This window comes from Hyperolius riggenbachi, chromosome 5 (genome assembly GCF_040937935.1).
Source record: "Hyperolius riggenbachi isolate aHypRig1 chromosome 5, aHypRig1.pri, whole genome shotgun sequence".
Classification (NCBI taxonomy): domain Eukaryota; kingdom Metazoa; phylum Chordata; class Amphibia; order Anura; family Hyperoliidae; genus Hyperolius; species Hyperolius riggenbachi.
The window spans coordinates 49,852,609-49,879,937 of NC_090650.1; the positions used below are offsets into that span (position 1 = coordinate 49,852,609).

The window sequence follows — 27,329 nt, forward strand, 5'->3', positions numbered from 1 at the left end:
CTGCCATTCACTAAGTGCTTTTGTAAATAAAGAAAACCCTGAGAACCCTCTATGAGGAGACGGGCTAGTCCAAAACCTGTCAGATTTCTACTACTTACTGTAAGTGACAGCAACATAGGAGAAAAGTACCGTATTTTTCGGAATATAAGACGCACTTTTTCTTCCCCAAAACTGGGGGGGAAAAGTGGGTGCGTCTTATATTCCAAAGGTACGGTATTTTCGTCCCATAACATACTTACCGGATCCTGCCGCTGCGATCATCGCCTCCTTCGTCTGTCCGCCGTCATCCAATGTCGCAGCAGCCGTCATCAGAGGTTCCAGCAATCCCATCCAGTATCCCCGCTCTTTAAGTGTCCAAGTCGCCGGCTCCTCTTCACTGCAGTCATGCTTGTATGCAGGCTCGCGGTGATTACGCGCTGCCGGGGCCGCGTTCCTCCATAGTTACGGCGTCCTCTTCTTAGATACAGTGCCCTCTTCTGTGTGACGAGCGGCGCATGTGCACCGGGGTCACGCATGACGTCAGGCGCACGTGCGCCGCTCGTCACGCAGAAGGGGGCACTGTAACTATGGAGGAAGTCGGCCCCGGCAGCGCGTAATCACCGCGTGATCACTACGAGGCTGCATACAAGCATGACTGCAGCGAAGAGGAGCCGGCAACAGGGACACTTAAAGAGCGGGGATACTGGATGGGAATCCTGGACCCTCTGATGACACCTAATGGGACCCTCAGATGACGGCTGCTGCGACTCTCGGGTGATGGCAGGCAGATGGAGGAGGGGAGGATCGCGGTGACAGGATCAGGTGAGATGCAGCAGGGGTGTAGTGTAGTGTACTTTGGGTTGGCTGGAGGGGTTAGTTAGTGAAGTGTAGTGTAGTTTGGGTTGGCTGGAGGGGTTACTTAGTGAAGTGTAGTGTAGTTTGGGTTGGCTGGAGGGGTTACTTAGTGAAGTGTAGTGTAGTTTGGGTTGGCTGGAGGGGTTACTTAGTGAAGTGTAGTGTAGTGTAGTTTGGGTTGGCTGGAGGGGTTACTTAGTGAAGTGTAGTGTAGTTTGGGTTGGCTGGAGGGGTTACTTAGTGAAGTGTAGTGTAGTTTGGGTTGGCTGCAGGTGTTAGTGAGGGAAGTGTAGTATACTGTAGTGTAGTGTAGTGTAGTTGTAGTAGGGGTTAGTGAAGTAATGTGTAGTTGGTGGGGGCAGCAGGGGTAAGGGAAGTGTAGTGTAGCAGGTTGATTATAGGAGGCGCCCTTGTAGAAGATTAAGTGATGTTTGTACACAATGCAGTGTATAATTGGTAAAAATAAAACTGCCTACCTTATGAAACGACACTTCACTCAGTAGGGGTAACGAATAACATTTATTGGTAGAATGCACTCAGGACAACGCGTTTCACGGCATAAACCGCTTCATCAGGTCAATATACGGTGCAGATTCTAGGTATAAACGAACTGGGCGCCCAGTTCGTTTATACCTAGAATCAGCACCATATATTGACCTGATGAAGCGGTTTATGCCGTGAAACGCGTTGTCCTGAGTGCATTCTACCAATAAATGTTATTTGTTACCCCTACTGAGTGAAGTGTCGTTTCATAAGGTAGGCGGTTTTATTTTTACCAATTCTACACTGCATTGTGTACAATCACTTAATCTTCTACAAGGGCGCCTCCTATAATCATCCTGTGTATATATAGCATCCCACGTAGTTGGAGTGCTATTCTTGCCACAAGTTTGTGGTAAGAAACTTTTTCGTAAAGGAGTTGCGACCATCTACCCCAAAGACCGAGTGGGGACGGGACTTCCCCACATGCCTACATAAGTTGTTGCCTATCAGCAACCCACACTTGTGAGTAGTTTTTCATTTATCTTCTATACTGATTTGTGAAGATAATACACCATAGGGGCTCCCGGTGTCTCTGTGTTTTTTTCCGTTTTTTGTTTACCACAGCTCCCATAGTGTAGCAGGTGTTAGTATAGATGGGCAGTGTAGCTTAGATAAAGACAGTTTTGGGGGAGTTAGAGGTCCATAAGAAGCCCCTGCACCATAGACGCACCTAGGTTTAGTTTATTTTTTTTTCCTGATTTTTGCCCTCTAAATCTAGGTGCGTCTTATATGCCGGAGCGTCTTATATTCCGAAAAATATGGTAATTCACAGATCCTTCTACTCCGGAAGAAACTTACTTATCAGTATATGTTTACATATATTTTCAATTTCAAGATTTTTGCGACAGAGGTCTTAAGAGCAGAGAGGAAGTTCTGAGTTGAGGTCCGCTTTAAATTTTGTTCTATTGCTCAAGAGTGCCTAGAATACAAGCCTTATCCACATTTTAGTAGAGCCATAATTTGGTGTGATGCCTACACCCCAATGTAACAGACCGGGGCCAACATGCATTGTCAATAATAAGGCAACTAACGATTAAACAGAAAAATAACACAGATAGTCTCAGATTATGTCTCTCATCACACCCGTATGGAAACCAGAACCACCTTCTTTTCCATTTTATGTTGGAAACAGACCAGGTATGAAAAATATAAGGACAGGACCTTTATGTATATTTAAATCCCTTTTTTCAGAAATAACTTCCTCAATGTGCTACATAAACAGATCTTTTACAAAACAAAACAATAAAAATAGCATTCTATGCAGCAATGTAAGCCAGCGGTGGCATTAAGAATAGGTTAACGTCAAAGAGCGGAGACAGCACAGCACGAGTGTAGCCAGCAGTGAATATAATGCGCTCATGTCGTATAGGCTGAAGTACAAAACATATAGCACTAGACAGTAATTAAACAGGGAGAAGATGAGGCTGCACGTAACTATGGTAACCAGTGGCTTGATTGGCACAGAACACGCAACGGATCGGATGCAGCCTTGCAGTACGGGGGAGTGGCGCACATCACGTAACAGGGGCGCCTGAGATCTCTACAGCCTTCATGCTACTGACTTCCACTATTACCCCTAAGCAGATTTAAAGCGGACCTGAACTCAGAACTTCCTCTGCTCTAAAAGATAAGCAACAGCATAATAACCATTAACCACTTGAGGAGCACAGGCTTACACCCCCCTAGTGACCAGGCTATTTTTTACAATTCAGTAAACTGCAGCTTTAAAAGTGTGCTGCACGGCCATACAACTTGGCATGCAAATGAATCTTGCCCCCTTTTCTTGCATCAGCCTATGAGAGAACCTGCCGTGTGACTACTTCCTGCTTTCATGGAAGCAGACAGAGTGTTAACCTCTTGTGTTTACAAATTAGATGCTCTGCTGAGGCAGCCAGTTGCCAGCTGAGAGATCAAATTACAGTGGTGATTAGTTACATATAATGGGGAATTAGACTGGCTTAACGCTCTAAATACATACAGGGTGCATTTCTCTAGGTTTTCCTTCTGTACTGTGCGAGAGTTCAGGTCCACTTTAACTATCTTTAAAGTAAATTCAGCAGTACCGGTTGTGAAAAGCAGTTATCCTGTGACCAGGGTTAAAGAATCCCAGAGGCCAGTTTGAAAATGTGTAAAAAATGACAGCTGCCTTATTTTAAGTATCTTTCTTCTTCTTGTTGGAATATCTGGTTCTTAAAGAGGTACCGCAGCAACAGAGTGTAATGCATTATTCAGGATGTCCAATTTTATGCTAATTATCCTGGTTTTAGCATCAGAAACCACAATATATTGTATATTGAAAAGACACAATACTCGGGAGTCGGGCCCTGATTTACATCACAGTAGCCAATAGGAACAGGTGTTCTGGCACCCTAGACTCCGCCCTCCACAAACCCCTGTAGAACCGCACTGCAAGTGTACTGACTGGCCCAGCTGTCACCTCTCTCTCCTACTTCTCCTGATTTGTGTAGGTAGCCAGGATTTTTGTACCGACTCCACAGCCCTGCTTATTAGTGCCCAGGCTTCCGGAGTGTGGTTAAAGGGGCACTACAGCGAAAAACTGTAAAATTTAAAATGTGTGCAAACATATACAAATAAGTACATTTTTTACACAGTAAAATGAGCCATAAATTACTTTTCTCCTATGTTGCTGCCACTTACAGTAGGTAGTAGAAATCTGACAGAAGCGACAGGTTTTGGGCTAGTCCATCTCTTCATAGGGGATTCTCAGGGATTTATTTATTTTCAGAAGCACTTAGTGAATGGCAGTTACTCTGTCCAACTGTCAAAAAACTGTGTAGGGAGCAGGGAAGCTGGCCAGCATCATTGTGTAAATCATTTTTCGGGAATATCTTTACAAAGAATAAAAGCCTTGCTGAGAATCCACTATGAAGAGATAGATAAGTCCAAAATCTGTCACTTCTGACAGATTTCTACTGCCTACAGTAAGTGACAGCAACATAGGAGAAAAGTAATTTATGGCTCATTTTACTCTGGAAAAACGTACTTCTTATTTGTACGTTAGCACATATTTTAAATTTTAGTTTTTCAGTGTAGTGCCCCTTTAAGGGAGGGGGAAATGCACTGGTGCCAGAGGGAATGACTGATCAGGTGAGGTTCTCTGACCAGGCATTGAGGGGCAGCTTATGTGTATTAGCACCTCTACGCACAAAGCACAGACAGACAGCTGTATATTGCAGAGGCTCCAGTTAATAATCCAGCAAGGGAGAAGCAAAGCCTGAGTGTTTACTGTAAGATTACATTTCTTTTCAGTGACAAGTGGCTGATACGGTTCACATGCTGAATATGTGCAAGTTTTACCACTTTCTAAAACACACAAGCGAAATATCTCACAGCTGAATTACTGGAACAAAAGCCGTGTGCACTTGTGCAATCCTGATGGCTTCGCAGCAAATAAACACACTTCAAACGGCTGGGACATGGGAGAAGAGTGTCAGGATTCTGAAGAATCAAAAGTGCCATTAGATGAGCGACAAGAACCTGCACAGCTTTTTGCAATGGAGGTTAAGAATACAGCTCTATTTGTCAGCACACAGGTAATTTCCTGTTCTAGTGATGGACAGCATACACAGCCTGTAGGAAGCCTACATTAGCCTTAAACCGAGGCCAAGGTGAGCTCATGAAATGGGGAAAAAAAAATATAGGCCTTCCGGATCAGGTAGCCTCCAAAACCGCCGCTGGAATGAGAGATTCATTCTCTTATTCACAGCATGCAGGGAGGCAGGGGAGCAGCAGGGGGCGTGGCCAGGGAGAGAGAGCTGCCCAATGGCATCTGGAAACCCTGCAGGAACGCCCCTGGCAGGGTTCTCTTTAAGGGACCCATACATTTAAGATGCCCATACACTTAATCACTGCGATCGAATCTGATGGAGATCAATGCCCCATGGCCACACGATCACAATTTCAATCTATTTCAGCAATATGGAAAGATCTTGTTCAAAAAGGGGCTGATAGATGCCCCCTCCCCCCAGGTATCTCGCATCAAAGATAGCGCTACCTCAGGCCCCTGCTGGAGTGCAGTCACCTGTCCACTGCCGCACTCCCTGCTGTGTCCTAGATTCAGTCCCGCCAAAGCTCCTTTTCCCTGTGACCTGGTAGAAAAGTTCAGGGGGCGGGGCTACATGACAGAGATGGGCTTCAGTGGCTATTTTGGGGAAAAAGACATCATAGGTAAATATGCCTTTCCCATACAGTAGAACCCATATCCTATATTGTTGCTGAAGATCCGGATTAAGACTGCCTTGGACAAGTGGCACTAAGCATACAGCAGCACCACAAATATATTGGCACTTTATAGATAAATGATAATACATAGTTGTAATGCACCAGTTGCAATCTGATCACTCCCCTGTGTCACATGACTGCCATGGCAGAGATGGCAGATAAGCCCATTTGAAAGAAAAGGATGTTAACAATATGTCTGCTTCCATAAATCAGGAAGTAGAAACAGTGCAGATTTATTTTAAGATGTGCATCAGACGTAACAAACAAATTTTTTTTTGTTTAGACAAGACAAATAACATTTATATCGCGCTTTTCTCCTGGTGGACTCAAAGTGCCAGAGCTGCAGCCACTAGGACACGCTCTATAGGCAGCAGCAGTTAGAGAGACTTGCCTAAGGTCTCCTACTGAATAGGTGCTGGCTTACTGAACAGGCAGAGCCGAGATTCGAACCCTGGTCTCCTGTGTCAGAGGTAGAGCCCTTAACCATTACACCATCCAGCCAGGTTATTATGCTGTTGTGCATGTTTTAAAGCAGAGAGGACTTCTGACTTCAGGTCCGCTTTAAAAGACCACACATGGCGAAGGCTGTGAGATGCAGGCTACCCAATCAAAGTGTCTATTCTGCTACATCTAGAAAAGAGGTCACTTCCGTAAAATATTACATTTGGAAATGGCTACAAAATGGCAACATGTGTTCCATGATTAGATGCTGCTGTTCCACTTTCCTCATGTGAAGCAGACAAGTGATTTCACTAAGTGCAGCAGCTTAATAATTGTCCGCTGGCTGTGCCCTGCCAAGCCATTAATCTGCACACTGGTGCAAACACTGACGTATATGAACTGTGCATATGATCAGTCTGTAAAGAATGCCTCCGATTGCAGGCTTGGCAGGTTGATCACTGAGCTACTCTAATCTTGCTCCTCACGAGATCACGCCATATGACGTGACTAAGGTACAAGAGAGCCACTCTGCGGCCACCATCCTGTGTTAGGCAGTCGCAGAGCGGTTAAGGTTACATTTTTTCATTCGATAACCGGCCAATTCGATTTAATCGAATCTGCTAGAATTCAATGCTGCCAATGATTCCCAATCGATGGACTGTCAGCCTAAATCATTCAATTTAGACCATCGCATGTCATTAGCAACGTTCGATTTCACAACATGCAGTGGACAAAGTGCCTCCTCTCCTTCACCAGACTCTCTCCCGCCTTCCTCTAGCATTTGTCACGAGTCACAGGCTACCCAGGAGAGAAGACACAGGAAGGAGTTGGAAGGAAGCCATGAACTGGCAGACAAGTGAATGCAAGATGGGAGGAGGTGCAAAATTGTGATACAAAATGTAGTGAATGGAGGTAAGCAATAGGAACAGTCTTACCTCATGATAAGAGGTTAAGATTTTTATTATTAAACACCACCAATAAAAAGACAACACGTTTCACAGGACCTTCCTGCTTCCTCAGGTCAATACGAGACCGTGTCTGAGATGTGTACCTCCATTTCAGAGAACCAAAAAAAATTCTTGTGAAAGGCACAGTCTTTTTATTGGCGTTAAACAATAAAAATCTTAACCTCTTTATACGAGGTAAAACTGCTCCTATTACTTACCTACACTCACTACACATAGCACAATTGGGGCGCCTCCTCCCATCTTGCATTGTCTCCTCCCCTGTTCCAGGGGTTACCTCTGCAACTAAATCCAGTGGTCCTTTGTTTTTTCTATGGAGCACGACCCACGCTGATGCAACCAAGTCATCATAACAGAGTGGAAATGGTCCTACTCCACATGCCCGAAAGTGTGGTTGCCTATAGCAACCCACGTTTGTGAGCAGTTTTTTCTTTACATTTCCTAGAAATACTACGCTATTGGCGCTCCTGGTGCTCTTTTTGTCTCCTTTTCTTACCTAGGTTTGCAAACCTGAAATTCATCTACCGGACCTCCCAGGACAGGCGAATGTAAGTTTCGCTGTCCTGGGTGACCTGGGGACCCAGCAGGCAGAGGGAAGTGTTCTCCCCGGGCTCTTTTAGCCAGGTGCTCCACCCGGCTAGTTTTGGTGAGCACCCGGCTGTTATCAGCTCACCTCCTATGCTGTAAGCAGAGTTGTGCAGAGAAGCACCGGACCTGCATTCTCTCATCTCGTCCCACCCGGCTACTTTTTCATGCCACCCGGCTGGATAAAAAAAATCTAGGGAGAACACTGGAGGGTAAACATTTTCAATAAATTTCATGCTGAAATCTATTGAAAATCTGTGTACAGTGTGTGGAGGTTTTTAATCAGATCGAGCCCACTCTGAGCAGATAATGATCTGCAAGGGATCCATCCGCTGGCTACATCGACTAGTGTATGGCCAGCTTTACTGGGTTACTGGCGATGCAGCAGGGACAACAACAACAAAAGTAAGGACTTGCACCCTACTCGGTTTCTAAGGTTAGGTCGGCTTTAAGGCAGCAGGGAGGATATGAGAGAGAGAGAAATTTAACCTGCAGAAACGCTTTAGGACAAAGTAGCAAAGTCAGTAAAAGTCACAGAATTATACAAACATACAGCGATAAACAGAAGCTGTCAGAAAGAAACATGACTGCTTTGAAACCACCAAACGTAGAAAGCACCAAACGTAGAAAGCTTGTCTAGTTAAAGAAATGACTGTTAATTTGAGATCTTATAATTAATTACTTTAGCTGTATTGTAGTCGCTTATTTGGCTCCTAGTCCCATACACAGATAGAGGGGAAGGTTAAACCCATATAATACATAGACAATAAAACAGAATGGACTGGGGTCGCAAACCTTCATACGTATACCAAAATAATTTGAGATCTTACCAGCTGTAGGATGTCTTCATCTTTTGGCATAACGCTGAGTTCTAACGTAGAGTCACTGCAACAGAGGGTAATATGCAGGGTCATTTACCTGACTAATGCTTTGTTCTAAATCACCATTTAAATAAAACATCATGAGAAATGCTCCTACTGCGGTCTCTCACATACTATCTGCAATGGTGTTCCGGCTGACTGGAGGTATATATGCAACAGTCAGTGTGTTAACAGGAAGCACAACCCAACCTACACTACTCCTCACTCCAGGAAAAAGAAAGACAAGAGACTGGATACACAGAAGTCCTTATTAGTTATAAACCTTAAACACTGATTCACACGACAGCTGGGGACCCCGGACTCTCTCACCGGCCGGGGCCCCAAACCACCATGCGATACCTAGAGGGAAGTGCGGGTGGGCCTGGACCCCTCCCCACCAGGAAATTCACCCCCACTGTCTCCATACTGAATACTGACTGCAACACACACAATTGCTTGCTGCCAGATTTAGCTATTTTCTACCTTTATCTGGTCAGCAGGCGCCTGTCAGCCAATCAGGTGTACTGTCATACACTCGTTGCCTGCCTTACCAAATCTAGCAGGAATTGTATAAATTAGGCAGCATTCAGGTGGGAGGCTTCGGTTGGAGGTAATTGTAGATTAGGTCGCTAGCAGGACCGCTGTTTTTTGTTTAATCATCATTAGTTCATACTTGTGATGATGGTGGTTCTATCAACCTTTGGAGATTGAGTATTAAAAGGCAGTAAAATAGCCTCTCCCTGACTGAGATCCTGTCACTTAATGTAAGCCACCCTATGGCTTTATCTCTCCAATAATAAGCATGTAAAATATTGTTCTGATTGGCAAGTCACATGCAGAGGCCAGCTGGAATTACCGTATTTTTCGGAATATAAGACGCACTTTTAATTCCCCAAAACTGGGGGGAAAAAGTGGGTGCGTCTTATATTCCAAAGGTACGGTATTTTCGCCCCATAACATACTTACCGGATCCTGCCGCCGCGATCCTAGCCTCCTTCGTCTGTCCGCCGTCATCCAATGTCGCAGCAGCCGCCATCAGAGGGTCCAGCAATCCCATCCAGTATCCCCGACTGATCCCCGCTCTTTAAGTGTCCAAGTCGCCGGCTCCTCTTCACTGCAGTCATGCTTGTATGCAGGCTCGCGGTGATTACGCGCTGCCGGGGCCGCCTTCCTCCATAGTTACGGCGTCCTCTTCTTAGATACAGTGCCCCCTTCTGTGTGACGAGCGGCGCATGTGCGCCGGGGTCACGCATGACGTCAGGCGCACGTGCGCCGCTCGTCACGCAGAACGGGGCACTGTATCTAAGAGGACGCTGTAACTATGGAGGAAGGCGGCCCCGGCAGCGCGTAATCACCGCGTGATCACCCCGAGGCTGCATACAAGCATGACTGCAGCGAAGAGGATCCGGCAACCTGGACACTTAAAGAGCGGGGATACTGGATGGGATTGCTGGACCCTCTGATGACACCTAATGGGACCCTCAGATGACGGCTGCTGCGACTCTCGGGTGATGACAGGCAGATGGAGGAGGGGAGGATCGCGGCGACAGGATCAGGTGAGATGCAGCAGGGGTGTAGTGTAGTGTTGTTTGGGTTGGCTGAAGGGGTTACTTAGTGAAGTGTAGTGTAGTTTGGGTTGGCTGCAGGTGTTAGTGAGGGAAGTGTAGTATACTGTAGTGTAGTGTAGTGTAGTTGTAGTAGGGGTTAGTGAAGTAATGTGTAGTTGATGGGGGCAGCAGGGGTGAAGTGTAGTGTAGCAGGTGTTAGTATAGATGGGCAGTGTAGCTTAGATAAAGACAGTTTTGGGGGAGTTAGAGGTCCATAAGAAGCCCCTGCACCATAGACGCACCTAGGTTTAGTTTTTTTTTTTTTTTCCTGATTTTTGCCCTCTAAATCTAGGTGCGTCTTATATGCCGGAGCGTCTTATATTCCGAAAAATACGGTACATATCCACCAGCAATGACAGGAGGGTTACATCAGTGTATAGTCAGTAAATGGCTGCAAGCTGAGATGATGGTGGGAGATCTGCATATTCTGATTTTCTATCTTAAGTGTATGCACTACTAAAAGCCAACCTGAAGTGAAAATAAACTTACGAGATAATGAATTGTATGCGTAGTACAGCTTATGCTTGGAATACACCATGAGTTTTTTCGGCAGATAGATGGCTCGATAGATAATTTACGACATGCCCAATCTGATTTTGATCATTTTTTTCATAGGAGTGAATGGAAAACGATCAGAAAAACGATTGGAAAATCGATTGGAAAATCGATCAGTAAGTAAATCTGTCAAAAAACCTCATTGTATATTTCCAGCATTAGAAATAGAACACTAGTAGCAAAGAAAATAGTCTCATTGTTTTCCAGTACTGGAAGAGCAAAAACAAAACCTTTAGTTGATATCAGTGCCGAGTCGGAGTCGAAGAAATTTTGAGTACCCGAGTCGGATGAATTTTGTACCGACTCTACAGCCCTGGTTGATATCTATGCAAAAAGAGCTTCTCTGTGCCACATGACCCACTGGAATGAATCCAGTCCTGCTTTGTAAATTACTAAACCAAGAAACAATGAGCGACAGCTTGAGATAAGGTTTTACTGCAGGAAAGCTCAAAGGGTCATTATTTCTGCTTTGTATTATAGCTTAAAAGACAGAGTGTGGTTTTAAAACTGCAACAGACCGAATGATGCAATGTTAAAAAAAAAAAAAAAAAAAAAAAAGCTATAGAACTGGAAATAAAAATATGAGACTTTTCTTTGCTACTAATGTTCTATTCATTATCCATACTACACATACAATTCTTTATATCGTAAAGAGAAACCGTGACCAAGAATTGAACTTCATCCCAATCAGTAACTGATACCCCCTTTTAAAAGAGAAATCTATTCCTTTTCACAAACGGATCATCAGGGGGCTCTGTATGGCTGATATTGTGGTAAAGCCCCTCCCACAGGAAACTCTGAGGACCATGGTTCTGGCAGTTTCCTGTCTGTGAACCTTTTTGCATTGTTGGAAATCGCCGTTTACAGTTGTTTCCAACTGCCAAAAAAAAGCAAGCAGCATCTCCTTCCAGTGACATTACCTGCCAGCAGTAAAATGTCACCATGTGATAAATGTCAGAATGTAAATCAGGGATTTAAAAGATTTTACAATGGGCAAACACTGACTAAATCATTTATATATAATTATTTGTAAAAATGAAGCACTTTATCACATTATTTTCAGTGGAGTTCCTCTTTAAAGGGAACCTGTACTGAGTAACATTATTTAAAATAAACACATGAGGTAACTTCAAATGAACATTACATAGTTACCTTGCCATCAGTTCCTCTCAGAAGCTCACCATTTTCTTCCGACAGTGATCCCTTCCAGTTCTGACAACATTTTGTCAGAACTGAAATATATCAGTTGCTGTCAGTTATTTATCAGTTGCTGTCAGTTATAGCTGTGTGGAGAACTGATGTGTCCATGTTTCCCTATGGCTTAAGTGGGCGATATTACAGTTTAACTGTATGCTGACCAGGGAGCGGTTATGGGGTAATATCCATTTTCAAAATGGACGGAGAAATCCATTGATCACAGAGGACAAACAGGACGCAGGAGAGGAGAAAGATTGATGAGTAGACTACGCAGAAGGTAAGTATGACTTGTGTATGGTTATTTTGACTTAATTTTCAGTTCAGGTTTTAAGTTTTTTTTTTTTTTCACTTCATGTTTGCTTTAAGTCTCTATGGAACTTAACAGTGATGAGTAAAAAGGGAAAGTTACATTACTGTTGACATATGACAGAAGGGAATGCAGGAACCTGTTTTACCAGTATATGATGTTGGCTGAGGCACAGGAAAAAAATTGCTACAACGTAAATAGATGCAATTCTGATCTGAGGTCTTGGCGTGACTGAAAATTCAGTTTCCTCATTCTTTTCCATGGAAGACTTTTCAAAGAATACTACATTCTTCTCAGTCCAAGAAAAAAACGTCACCACTGGCAAATCTCCAACGGACATAAAAGGCTTCATATGTAAAGTGTGGGACTTGCAGACCCCTTTACACTGGCTGCGTTTCCGATCAGCCATGTTTTTTCGGATCACCGCCATTGGCAGATCACAAGGGTACCATGATAACATGGTAATCGCTGTACCGTTTTTTCCACCAATGCATTTCAATTTTTGCCATTTGGTTCAATTTAAACTCCCCCAAAAAAGCGTGGTGGAAATAGGAAAAAAATCATGAACGCAGCACGTTTGCAATATCGTGATTTTTGGTAGAGAAACGCCTTTAAGGAGAACTGTGGTGAGAGGTATATGAAGGCTGCCATATTTATTTCCTTTTAAGCAATACTAGTTGCCTGGCAGCCATGCTGGTCTATTTGGCTGAAGAAGTGTCTGAATCACACCAGAAACAAGCATGCAGCTAATCTTGTCAGATGTGACAATGTCAGAAACACTTGATCTGCTGCATGTTTGTTCAGGGCCTATGGCTGAAAGTATTAGAGGCAGAGGATCAGCAGGATATCCAGGCAACTGGTATGTCTTAAATGGAAACAAATATGGCAGCCTCCATATACCTCTCACTACAGTTCTCCTTTAACCTTCTTGGCGGTAACCCCGAACGTAGTTCGGGGTAAGCCGCCGGAGGGTGCCGCTCAGGCCCTGCTGGGCCGATTTGTTTAATTTTTTTTTTGCTGGACGCAGCTAGCACTTTGCTAGCTGCGCCAGCACCCTGATCGCCGCCGCCGCGCGCCCGATCGCCGCTATACGGTGCGGCGCGCGCCCCCCCCCCCAGACCCCGTGCGCTGCCTGGCCAATCAGTGCCAGGCAGCGCCGAGGGGTGGCCCGGGACTCCCAATGACGACCCGACGTCAGTGACGTCATTCCGCCCCGTCGCCATGGCGACGGGGGAAGCCCTCCAGGAAATCCCGTTCTTTGAACGGGATTTCCTGATCGGAGATCGCCGAAGGCGATCGAAGAGGGCGGGGGGATGCCGCTGAGCAGCGGCTATCATGTAGCGAGCCCTGGGCTCGCTACATGATATAGAAAAAAAAAATAAAAAAAAAACTGCCGCGCTGCCTCCTGGCGTATTTTTTTATACCGCCAGGAGGGATAAGGAACACTTTCTATTCCTGTGCTAGCAAGCAATCAGCTTCTCCCTCTACTGTTACTAGGAACAGTTACTACATGTGAAGTTGGTCACACACCATGCAATTAAAAAATCCAATTTTTCACCCATGCGATAATTTCGATCAGTTGTCCCGGAAAATTCAGAGTTTTTCTTTGTTTTCAAACAAATAAAATCGAATTTCCCATTTTATTTTTTTCGTTTTTTGGAGATGACACGTTGGAAATATTAGACCAACTTTATGAAGGATTGTATGGTGTGTGATGGAATGTCACTTACTTGATGTACAGTTCCGATAAATATTTTCTGAGCTTTCAATTATTTTATTCATGATTGGGCAAAAATTTAACATAGGTGTGTGGTACATTGCTCAGATTCTTGAATTGTTACAATCAGTCAGAAAAAATTGATCGCTATTCTTGAATTGAACAGATATTTAAAAAATTGTATGGTATGTGGCCACCTTAAAGAGTAAATATACCGTATTTTTCGGACACTTCTGACCATAAGACGCGCTTAGGTTTGGAGGACAAAAACCAGGGGGAAAAAATATATACTAAACCTGGTGCGTCCATGGTGAAGGCGCACTTGTGGGTTATGCCCCCTTTGTACCTCGCGTCTCCCTGTGACTTCCTCTGTGTCCCCCTTTGTGTCCTCCTGTATCCCCACGTGTCTGCCTCTTTCTCCCTTGTGTCCTCCTCTATGCCCCTTTGTGTTCCCCTGTATTCCCATTTGTGTCCCTGTGTCCTCCGTTTGTCCCGCTGTGTCCTCCTCTGCAGTGGGTTGGAGGTTAGTATTGGCAGGCATCACAAGTCAGGAACACCCTGCACTTGGACTATAAGACGCAGTGACTTCCCCCCCCCCCCCCCCACTTTTGGGGTAGAAAAAGTGAGTCTTATAGTCCAAAAAATACAGTACACTAAATTTGTATTGCAGTTCAACATCAGATTACCATGAGGCACCTTTTACATTTGCAGGATAAACCAGCATTACGTTAGCCTATTTTATAGCAAGGAGCCACAAAAGCAATGAAAGTCTATGAGACATTTAGAACTATTGTGGTCCGTTAAGGACCACGCAAGGGCTGCAGTTTGTTAACTGGTAATGGAAGTCTAAAGGGAAGCACGTAGCATAAACGACAAAGCGCATTGCACCCCACGTGTGCGGACTGACGGGAATCTCAGTGGCGTCCCTCCTGCCCAGCAGGGAGTACATCACTGAGTGGTGGGCGGTGCTAAGCATATGACTGTCAATGCACCCTGCCGCAGGGTCATAAGATTGTCGTTTTTTGCGTTACGGTGGGAATCCAGCAGGAGCATCGCAAAATAAAAATCAAGCGTAAAACCAGCCTTTAAACACGGGCTCTCAAAATTCTGCAAGAATATATCTGACAAGTGGTGAAGGGAGGGGTGTGGCCAATCTAACATACCAATTTAAGCCTCCTGCTATGTTTTAGCTTATAGCTTCCATATGTATGAAAACAGGGGTGGTCTATGCCCTTCAGGGATTCCTAATATATGCTAAGTAGCTGCCTTTGTGTCATGAGGAAAATATTTTACAGGCAGAAATTTCATGCAGATCACATGATACCAGAACCACACCTCCATCAGCCAATGAGCACACACTCGGAGCATCTGGGATTCCTACCTGTTCTGAATTACAGCGATTACTTGAGAATAGGTCTTCCCGATGATGCTTTCCCCATTCACTTTTATGATTCTGTCCCCTAAAAAAAATAAAAAAGAATTTTGAAATACAACTCATCAATCATTATTGATTAACAGCAATCACACCTGAGCTATCGTTCTGCTGCAGTTCAAAACAAATGCATCTTCATTATAGGTTCTCTTTCAAAGCCTCGAATGTCTCATTAGAACATGCTCAGCAGCATTTAGGTCTTAAAGGCATCCTGATCAGAGGCATACATTGTAAATGTGGACTTATCTAGGTCTCCCTCCATCCCCCGAAGCCCGCGAGGTCCCCCGGCATCCTCTTGGTCCCTTCCGTGGTCCTGCTGGCGGCTCTGGTAACTTCCGCTGAGGTCGCAATGCGCTCAACCGGCACGTCAACACGCCGTATGGCTTAAGCGTCCTGTGCATGCACGGTTCTCTAAAGACTGAACCGTGCAGGCGACCAGTGTGTGATGAAGTGCATGGTGAGCGCACATACGACTTCAGCCAAAGTTGGTGGATTACTGGAGCTGCCAGCGGGACCACGGAAGGGACCAAGAGGATGTCGGGGGACCTCGTGGCCTATGGGGGGACGGAAGAAGCACCAGGTAAGTCCACATTTACAATTTATGCCTCTGATCAGGGTCCCTTTAAAGGATACCTATAACCACCAAGGGGAAAAAAAAAGTTACATACTCATCTAAGAAGAGGGAAAGCTCTGGATCTCTTGGGGGAGGGGTGTGTGTGTGTGTGTGTGTGGGGGGGGAATTAGTGGAGAAAAGTAAGCAAGGAAGTGGCAAGGAGCAGGCGGGTTGCAGGGAGAGCTCTGGCGGGCCGGAAGCGGCCCAGGGGCCAACAAGTTGGATGGCACTTCCTTAGAACACAGGCGTTAAACTCAAGGCCAGCGGGCCAAATGCGGCCCCTCCTTGCCATTTTATGTGGCCCTCAAGAGCTTCAAATGTCCATCATTGTAAGCAGTAAAAGAATGACAGCGCACTACCTTCAGATCCAGAGGAGCTCACTTGTGACGGTGTTTATAGTTGAAACATTGGCCTCAATTCACTAAGATCATGCTGGAGATAAGGCAAGAGAAAACTTACCTCCACACAGTAAGAGAGCTATCTTATCTCTTCATTCCTTACATTACCTCCTCTGTAGTTAATTTACCTCCTCTGTAGTTAAGTTACCTCCTCTGTAGTTAAGTTACCTCCTCTGTAGTTAAGTTACCTCCTCTGTAGTTAAGTTACCTCCTCTGTAGTTAAGTTACCTCCTCTGTAGTTAAGTTACCTCCTCTGTAGTTAAGTTACCTCCTCTGTAGTTATTTTCACACGCAGTTAATAAACAGCCTGTCTAACTCTGGAGTTATTTTAAGGATTGAAGAGTTCACTTAAAGATAGAAGAGTTAACTTTAGGTTTGCCTGAGGTAAAATGTTTCCTGAATACGACATGCCTCGTCACCATGGTGATAACTCTAGAAACATTATTAAAGACAGGAGATAAGCTTAGTGAATTGAGGCCATTGTCAGTTTTATCCGGGGTGCAGCAACAACCCTTGGGACACCCAACCACCAACAAAATTAGCATTGGGCACCCTTCCTGGGATCCAAACCCCTAGGTGTGGCTGGTAAAAGAAACAGACACAGGGCCAGTGCACACCAAAAACCGCTAGCAGATATGCAAACGCTAGCGGTTTTTGCAGCTGTTTTTCAAAGCGATTCTAGGCATGTTTAGAGAGATTTTCTAAACATGCCTAGCGTTATTTGGAGCGTTTTTGTGTAACAGATTTTATATTTTGTTACAGTAAAGATGTAACTGAACAGCTTCTGTAACAAAAACGCTTGGAAATCCGCTCTGATCTAGAATCTTTTAGAGCAGTTTTCCACTTTCCTATACTTTTACATTGAGGCAGAAATGCTTCAGAAATCTCAAAAATGCTGCAGTGAGTTTGCGTTTGGAGGGGAAAACTAGCAGCTCTGGTGTGCACCAGCCCATTGAAATACATTAGCCAAGCGGTTTTCTATCCAAGCATTTTAATAAAAAACGCTCAGAACCGCTCTTGGTGTGCACAGCCCACACGCGCACTTCCCATACTGACACCATCTCCCCATATGGGCACAATTCACTAAGCAGTTTAGACTAGTCTACAGATGGTTTTTAGTCTACTGATGGTTTGGTGTAATGTTTTAGACCAGTCTTTAGACCTGGTCTAACATTCAGTAATTACACAATTCACAAAGGCAAACTAGTAACCACACCCACTTTTTCTGACAGAGATTAGACCAGCTGATTTCTGTCGGTAAAGATGTGAGGATGGAACCTTTTGAATTAATTATGCAGGAGTTTAATTGTACGCAGAGGAGAGCTCATCAGAGGAGAGGGATGTCAGCTATAGCTACTCATTTGTGATCTTTTGATAATTTCCCCTGCTTTACCAACCTAATTACCAAATGGTTTAGACCAGGTCTAAAAACAGGTCTAAAACATTTGATAATAGTGAATTCCCCTTTGATGCAACTGAATAAATGATCAGTAGACTAAAAACCATCAGTAGACTAGTCTAAACTGCTTAGTGAATTGTTATAGAGTAGCACAGCAGAGCAGAATAATATTGACCTGCTCCAACAATTTGTCGTGTTCGCTTTTGTTCTTCCTGGCAGTTGTCCTTCTCCCAATCACGTGATATGCCTCAGGAGCCAGAGATGTGCAGCATAAAATGTGTGACTGCCAGGAAGATTATAGGAGACCCAACCGGAGCAGGCAACTATTAAACTGCTCCACTATGTTACCTTACAGAAGGGGTAGGAGTGGGCCCCCCATGGTCCCTGTAGTTACACCACTTTGTTTAGTTTGATATTGTTAATAATTGTTTAATTGTAATTTGGCCTGGGACTTGGACTATGCTTTAGATTTTGGCCCCTTACCCCGATTGAGTTTGACACCCCTGGCTTAGGGCCTTCCCGTTCCTCTCTGCATCTGAGTAATGATGAAGAAGCCTTCGGGTCTCCTTGGAAAGAAACAGAAGTACTTGGGTCTCTAGTACTACCGAAGACGAGTGGCTCTGTACTGCGGACTTGCGTGTGAGCAGTATGGAGACCGGAGTACTTCCATAGCCTTCCGGGGAGACTTGAAGATGCATCTGATGGGAGATTTTAACAGGGGCCCCCGCCATGGAATGAGGAGATGGAGAGAGGACTGGGAAAGCTCTAAGGGGATCCAGAGCCTTCCTTCTCTTAGCTGAGTATGTATGTTTTTTTTTTACCCTGGTGGTTACAGGTATCCTTGTATCAACAACCAAAGTCACACACCCAATCAGAGAGCAATCCTAAGGTGATAGGGAGGAGGGAGTGACAACATGCAGCTTCACTTCCCCCTCACCATCTTTCCAAATGGACTAGTGCAGTGATCTGCAATCTTTGCTCTCCAGCTGTTAAGGAACTACAAGTCCCACAATGCATTTGTCTTTATGAATCATGACTGTGGCAGTCAGACTCCTGCAATGCATTGTGGGACTTGAAGTTCCCTAACAGCTGGCGAGCCAAGTTTGCAGATCACTGGACTAGTGGTCTTGCCCCACATTGAAGGGGTCTGGGAACACATAAGCCTAAGTGCATAACTTCCTTACAGGGGAACCTGACGTGAGAAGAATATGGAGGCTGACATACTCATTTCCTTTTGAACAAAGCATATTTCCTGGCTGTCCTGTTGATTATTTGCCTCTAATACCTTTAGCCATAGACCCTGAACAAGCATGCAGAACAGATGTTTGACTGAAGTCTGACTGGATTAGCTGCCTGCCTTTTTCAGGTGTGTAATTCAGACTATTGCACCCAAAGAGATCAGCAGGACGGCCAGGCAACTGGTATTGTTTAAAAGGAAATGCATATGGCTTCCTACAAAGTGAAATTCCAATTCTGTTGATAGAAAGCCATATGTTAGATAATATTTATTTTCGGTAAGGTCAGGGGTTGGACATTGTTATGTCTAGTAATCATTGATGATCTCAGATATTGAAGGATCATTGGAGTTATTCTGCATTTTTTTTATCATCTTTTAGCCTAAATGTTACAGTCAAGTGCATTTATTTTTAGAATGCAGGTAACCTTTTGCTTTTATAAACAGACAGTGGGAAAGCTGTAGCTCCTGAGTAATGTAAAAAAAAAAAAAAGTATTACGGTATATTTTAGGGACAGACTAACCAGCAAGCTCATGGTGACCCAGAACTCATTGGAGTGTGTAAGGGACTACAATGGTCCTAAAAGCCCCTTTACTAAGATGTTAAGATTTTTAGTCTGTCCCTCTCGGTGTTACAAGCCCTACTGCATAGAGCCAAATTAATCCATGCCATGCACTGATGAGAATCAAACAATCCGAAACAGTCTGCATGCATGTTGGATTATTATGGCTCTGTACAAATTAACAAGCTGACACATCATTGCATTCCAGCGGTTCTGGAGGTGTGTTTAGCTTCTAAGGGTACAATGGTATATTTATACAATATGGCATATTTTCTAGCAGTCTTCCTGCACATGAAGGGCACCTACCTGTACACAGTCCCGCCAGGTGTGCCGGACCGCCCTCCCTGACTTGCTTAACAAAGATGGTATCCATTGGCTCCAGACGGTTCCTTGGTCTACCTGAGGGAGGAAACACAAAAACACAATGGGACTGATGTAAAATAGTCACAGACTCCTGGGCATTCTGACAGTCGCACATTCTTAGAAGACAGGGCTTGTGTTTGAAATAAAGTTACTTTGCTTCAGGGATTAGTTTTAAAAGCTAAGGCTGCAAAGGTACGTTGTTCAAAGTTTGGACAAAGATCTACAGCTGTCAATTTAAAGAAGGTTGGAATAAATTTAAATAATAACAGCTTTTGTTGGAGGGGACTGGGGCAGGAAAGGGATGGGGGGGGGGGGGGGATATTCAGAGGCTTTCCATTACAAAACTATTATATTTTAGCTATTTTTAACTACAGGTGCTCTTTAAAAAAAATAATTCTTTCAGGCAGCAAAATACAACACGTAAAACAGCCTAGTTATTAACATGTTTGGCCCTGTACATATGTTTATCTCATGTTGCATGTCGCCTCGGGCACACTTTAAGCAATCCTCTGCATCAATTTATATACAAGTTGTATAGTCTGAGCTCATTATGTACGGTAGCCCTGTAGAGGGGTCTGTGTAGCCCATTGCAGGTGATGACCCCTCAGCTCGCCCTCAAGGTCAGCACAGGGCACTAGCAAGTACAGAACGATCTCTAAACCACGGTCCATGATAATTAGGGGTCAACTTTCCTATCAATATTTGAGGAGAGTCAATTGACCCACAAGGACTGGCTAATTATTTAATAAAATGTTTCACTCGCAAAATGAACGCTTCATTATGTCTCCCCATGTCCTCATCAGAGAAGCTCTTTTTACTGTAATTTTAGCCTCCAGATTGAGTTGTATGCTCGAGTAGGCTGAGGTCTGCCAATCCGTATCCGATTTCAATAGATATGCCAGCCACGCAGCACACTGTGGTGTCCAAAACACAATAAGAGCATGTAACGGCTGAACTCTGTACAAAGCAGGAGGAGGATGTCTGGTCACGGTAACCAGGCGTGTTTGGTAAGGAGTCAAACAAAGTCCATCACAGGCTTGCAGGCCTCCTTTGAAGGCACACCTGTCCTTATCTCATTACTTCTATAATTTAAGCAGACTAGGCCAAAGTCCTCAATTTCCACATATTAAGATTGGGCTTTCATCTAACACTGTGGGTCAGTGGTTAGAAGTATGCTGGATTCTGGAATTCAGCTCCTATCAGGACAGCCTATGTAGGCTACATGGGCCTCCTTGTCAATACATCCAAAGTCAGACTACGTGCATTTGGTATTAGTGATCAGCAAAAAATTCTCCACTAACTCAAGGTGTGAATTAAAGTGAACCATACATTTTGTTACATACTTGTGTGTTTTTGTTCTTTTTTTAACTTGGTGACGGCACAGGCGCGCCTATCGGTAGGGGGGCTCTTTACTGGCCCGAGGATACAGCGATGTCGCCGCAGAGAGAGGAAAAGCCATCTGGTGCGCTAACGGCAGTGGTGAGGCTCTGTACTGCAGCCAGACAATGTGTCGGGCATACCCCTTTTAGCCATTTGTCCGGCATACTGCCCAAAAGTACCGGTAACGGTACAATCCTCAGAAGTGATCATTCGATCTGATCTTTACAAATTACAAATTTTCAAATTGTACAGAAAACCACACAGTGTAGGGAGAAATCTGATATGAATCTATTCAATGGTCAATTGGAATAAAGAATTTTTGCCTGGGATGTTGGATTTTAAAATTGTATCTAAAGAGAGAAAGTGCACTAAACGACCTGTTTTTGGGAACAAATGATAAATAGAGATGTCCCGAACAGTTCGCAGCAAACATGCGCTGTTCGCATTTAACGCAAATTTAAAAAAAAAAAAATTAGGGTTCGCACTTTTTACATTGAAGTCACTGGCCATCGACTCGTGGTTAATAGCAAAGCCCTCTTACATGATAGAAACACCAAATGTTCAGGGTATGTGGAGGAAGACGGTGGGTACACTAGAAAAAACATTTTTCAAAAAGTTGTAGTAAAAAAAAAAAAAACGATTTTAAAACTCCTGTTCTGTGTGTGGGAAAAGTTTCCCTGGCCGCCGACTTTAGCAGTTAATAACAAAGCCCCTTTATGTGCTAGAAACACCAAGAAAAATCAATCGTTTTTAAAATGACGGAAAAAAAAAATAACAGCCTATAGCTAAGTCACTGCGCTAAAATGACAGATAAGGTATTAACATGTATATATTTTTGTTTGTTTTATGTTCTGTTAATAGACCAATGGGGAGACTTAGAGCCAAAATCTATTTTATCAAAAACTATAAGGTCTTTTTGAGGGCTTTGCAATTAACTGCTAAAGTCTGCAGCGGTTCGCCTGCCATTAAAGGCTATCAAGTCCGCTTCTCCAATTTTCGTGGAAATTTGCGTTCGAGGCTCGCAAACCTAAAATTTGATGTTCTGGCCATCTCGAATGATAAATACCTCACTTTCTGAACAGAAATCCATTCGAAACTGAACGCCGGGGAGGTTAACTCATACTAGAGGAAATATGTGAATACTGATAAACCAAACGGATAAACATCACATGTCGAACGCATAGTTTAAGCTCTAGTAAAAGAGCACCAAGTAAAATTAGCTGTTTTTGTGCCAATATCGCAGTGCCAAAATGGCAGATCTATAAGACAATGATTTCTTGTTGACAGCCTGCGCTGGATTATTACTCAAGGTGTGTGTGGTGTGTGTGTGTGTGGTGTGTGTGGTGTGTGGTGTGTGTGTGGTGTGGTGTGGTGTGTGTGTGGTGTGGTGTGGTGTGTGTGGTGTGGTGTGGTGTGTGTGGTGTGTGGTGTGGTGTGTGGTGTGTGGTGTGGTGTGTGGTGTGTGTGGTGTGTGTGTGGTGTGTGTGTGGTGTGTGTGTGGTGTGTGTGTGGTGTGTGTGTGTGGTGTGTGTGTGTGTGGGGTGTGTGTGTGTGGGGTGTGTGTGTGTGGGGTGTGTGTGTGGGGTGTGTGTGTGTGGGGTGGTGTGTGTGGGGTGGTGTGTGTGGGGTGGTGTGTGTGGGGTGGTGTGTGTGGGGGTGTGTGTGTGTGTGTGTGTGGTGGTGGGGGGGGGGGTGGTGTGTGTGTGTGTGTGTGTGTGTGTGTGTGTGTGTGTGTGTGTGTGTGTGTGTGTGTGTGTGTGTGGTGTGTGTGTGTGTGTGTGGGGTGTGTGTGTGTGTGTGTGGGGTGTGTGTGTGTGTGGGGTGTGTGTGTGTGTGTGTGTGTGTGTGTGTGTGTGTGGGGTGTGTGTGTGTGTGTGTGTGTGTGTGTGGGGTGTGTGTGTGTGTGTGTATAGTGTGTGTATAGTGTGTGTGGGGTGTGTGTGTGTGTGTGTGTGTGTGCGTGCGTGCGTGCGTGCATGTGCGAACGCGTGTGTGTGTAAATTCGCTGGAGACGAAAACTCACCATGACGAAGATGTCAAAATTATCAAAAAGACAGCAGGCAATCCAGCCTCACTGCATTCCTGGGATGACAGACTATTCTTAACTGCCGCACGCTGGAACATTTCTCACATAGGTAGAATGTCAGACCCCCTCAGTCTTCACTGCAGCAAGGGGAAGTCTATGAGAGGAATGTCAACGCTAACAAACTATTCAAGAACAACTGATGCGGAGGGGTGACAGCATTCTCCAGTTGTGCTTCACAGATGAAGAGGAAACTATTTCCAATTGGGGAATGTATAGTCAATCCGGGATATGAAGTTTTTGATCCTATCCTTTGCAGTAGGAATTGGCTCCCTCTTGTGGTAGAAATCTTGTACTACAGCAATAGCTGACAACTGATGGTTTGGGCACAGGTGCAAGAGTGAGAGGAACTCAAACATGGAATGAGTGTTAAAATCATTAAATACTTAGCAAACACTTTTCTTTTGCTAATAAGGCAAGTATTGTCCATTGCCTAACACCCTGAAATATTTTGTGCTTCTACACATCTCATTAGACAGTGGTGAAAGATGGCACAATCTAAACACAGTAACATAAGAAAATAGCTTTTTCCATTATGGGCAAAGATCTTCTTAACCTCTTCCGTACTGGACAGTTCTGGACTCTTAAAAAGGAACTTTAAAGGGAACCTGATGTGAGCCTGCCATATTTATTTCCTTGCAAACAATACCAGTTTCCTGGCAACCCTGCTGGCCTATTTGGCTGCAGTAGTGTCTGAATAACACCAGAAACAAGCATGCAGCTAATGTCAGATCTGACAATAATGTCAGAAATACCTGATCTGCATATGCTTGTTCAGGCCTTGTTCACATTGCGTCCATTCAAGTGTCCATCCGTGTTAGGCTGTTTTTGATGCGTCTTTTTTTTCGATTCCCGATGCTTGGGCTTTGTGCTTAGCTGTTTTCTAAGCAGTTTTTCCGAGCAATCTTGTAATTCAGCGGATCGTTCAGAAACAGCCTTATCAGTCCGCCGACAGCGCATACACACACGCATACTGTCGGCTAAAGACCGCCCGACAGGAGGATCCGGCAGACCCGTCGCATTTGGTAGTGCGTGCGTACGCACCTTATGAAGCTTCCCTGCCAGCAGAGATGGACGCATTCGAACTTGCAGATAATGTTATCTTGTGTTTAATTGTATCAAGTGAGAAATGTAAACAAAGCCTTTTCTGACACTGCTGGGTCTCCTAAAGACATTGAGACAATCAGAAAGCATTTATGCTTAAGTTAGACAATGAATAAAGCAGTTATGAATAAAATGCAAAGTAGGCTCTCAGAATAAAAAAAGTGTACTTTGCGAACGTATAATTTCTAAATGAATAATAATACTTATGCACAAAAGCAAATATGCTAACCGTATGGCATATAAAAAGTAGGAAAACATGTTTTTATTGTATACTATGTCAGGGTTTTACACCGCTTTAAGGAACGCTATCAAACCTTGTGTTCTAAAATGACAATGTACAAATAATGTCTAAGAAGCTGTGTAAACATTTTTCTACTTTTCATGTTAAATATCAGAGGCAAAAGCTTTAATTCATGGTGTGTAGATTTTAGTTACGTTTGGAAGGTGTCATTTGCAGAGGTATGAATCTGTAAGAATCTCTGCAACCTGACATGCTAAGAACAGTGTAATATTGAAGAAGATTACCCGACAGGCTTTTGTTTTCATACATCAGGTTTCACACACAATTACGGATGTTAATGTTGCACATAAGATACACTTCCTCTGCTCTCTGTGACAGAAAGCTCTGCCTGTCATAGTACTCCTTTAAGTGTAACCGGGGCCTAAAGATGACACCAGTGATACATTTCAGAATGTAAATCAGGGAGAGGAAAGATTTGCAATGCGCAAAGAGTGACTAAATCTATAAATTATTGTAAAAAAAAAAAAAAAAAAAAAAAAAAAAAGATTACAAAGAAGATTTCAATTAGCAAGGTCCAATAGTGGTTAAAGTAGTGAAGTTTAAAGAGGCACTATGCCGAAAAACTAACATTTATAATATGTGTAAACATAAGAAGCACATTTTTTTCCAGAGTAAAATGAGCCATAAATTACTTTTCTGCTATGTTGCTGTCACTTACAGCAGGTTGTAGAAATCTGACAGAAGCAACAGGTTTTGGACTAAAGCTTAAAAATGGGGGAGAAACCGAGAGCCCAATATGGTGCAGTATGTTAATATGGAGAGATCTGTTGTGAATAAATGAGATGATTATACTCACAAGGGTGGGTCGCCACAAAGGCAACCACTGGAAAGGCCGGCGGGGAGAATTGTAACCTGACCCCGCTCAGGTTAAAAAGTCGCTCTCTGTAGATAGGAGAAAATGGGGATACACCCCTCCACCAAGGGTGGACTAGATAATATTGAAATACGATAACAGAGGCGCCAAGCAGAATAAAATTAGTTAAAATTGTTAAAAAGGGGGAAGTGGGTGGACTCACCTCCCTTCTGAAAAAAATGGCTGGACAATGGACAGGTTACTTACAGTCTAAAGTAACATTTATTAGTAACTCCAAAAGGTTTTGGACTAGTCCATCTCTTCATAGGGGATTTCATTTTCAAAAGCACTTAGTGTTTTGGCAGTCGGACAGAGAAACTGCCATTCCCTATGTAGTGAGCAGGGAAGCTGGCCAGCATCATTGTTTAAATCCTTTTTAGGGAATGTGTTTATAAAGAATAAAAGCTTTGCTGAGATTTCCCTATGAAGATATGGACTGGTCCCAAACCTGTCACTTATGTCATATTTCTACTACCTACTGTGACAGCAACATAGGAGAAAAGTAATTTATGGCTCATTTTACTCTGGAAAAAACAAACTTATTTGTTTACGTTTGCACATATTTTAAATTTTACAATTTTTCGCCATAGTGCCCCTTTAACTGTTTACAAAGTAAGTTCAGATACTCACTGAGGCGCTATTGTGGGATGATCATTACATAATAAGATGACTGAAATCAATGTTCTTTACTTCTCTGTGTCCTGCATTGGAATTGCGTCTGTTGCAGCTGTAGTAGTGGCAACTATGTGCATCTCCCTGAGGCCCCCAAACATGGCAGTGTTCACAATTGATTGGACACAATGTAGAGCATTTTGACTGCTAAAGTGGAACAGGAAAGGGCATTCTAGTAATGTAATGCAAGGCCAAGGAACAAACGTGGGATATGTTTCTCAGATGAAGAGAAGTGATGTACTGGTGAAGCTAGGCACCCACTTGTCTGTTCTGTCGCCCAATAAAATCTTTACATTGACAGAACTTCTATTTGAGCGGTTACCATGACAAATCTGACAAAAAGGGGGCGGGCGGCATGGTGGATAGCACTCGCGCCTAGCAGTACTGGGTCCCTGGGTTAAACCCAAGCCCCACTATCTGCACAGAGTAGGTATGTTCTTCCCGTGTCTGTGTGAGTTTGCTCCGGGTACTCCGGTTCCTCCCTCAGGGCTCTTTCACACCAGAGCCCTTTTCTGTGGTGTAACGCAAAGGCAGTTCTTTGCGTTAACGTTTCGCTGCATTGCAGTTCGACGCACCCGGGAGCGTCGATCCGCTGGGAGCCGGCATTTTCCGTCAGGTTCAATTAATAGCTGCCACCGCTGATTGCGTCGCACCGCAGATTCCCGGCGCAGGAAACAGCTCCTGCACGCGTTCATAGATGTGAAAGAGGCCTCATCCCAAAACACATACAAATAGGTTAATTGGCTTCCCCCAAATTGGCCCTATACTGCAATGGACATAATACTATGGTAGGGATTAAACAGTTAGTGACAAAACTATATACCGTACTCCATGTGGCCAGGTTATCCCCAAAAATTATCATTAAAAACAGTTTGCATAAGAACCTGCAATTTGTATTCACAGTTTGCCCGATGTTTGTTTCCCACAAACAGACAGAACTGGAAAGAGAACGGAATGCTTCCAGACCAGTTTAGCCAAGTAAAGGTGAGATCATGAATTTAGCAACTGGAAACGGACTTTTTTTTTTTACCTCAGATACACTCAGCTGCTGCTATTAATTGGTCTATAAGCAAGCAGCATA

At 44.0% G+C, this 27,329-nt stretch overlaps 1 protein-coding gene across 3 annotated transcripts in view; it reads right to left on the reverse strand.

The window, feature by feature from the left end:
• Positions 1-27,329, reverse strand: part of ARHGAP21 (Rho GTPase activating protein 21) — a 243,186-nt gene that overhangs the window by 91,891 nt on the left and 123,966 nt on the right. For all 3 annotated transcript variants that reach the window (XM_068235615.1, XM_068235616.1, XM_068235614.1), the window contains exons 4-6: positions 19,799-19,891; positions 15,235-15,313; positions 8,441-8,495 (exon numbers count right to left, since the gene is read on the reverse strand). In XM_068235615.1, coding sequence (XP_068091716.1) covers positions 8,441-8,495; positions 15,235-15,313; positions 19,799-19,891 — 227 coding nt within the window. The remainder of the gene's footprint in view (positions 1-8,440; positions 8,496-15,234; positions 15,314-19,798; positions 19,892-27,329) is intronic.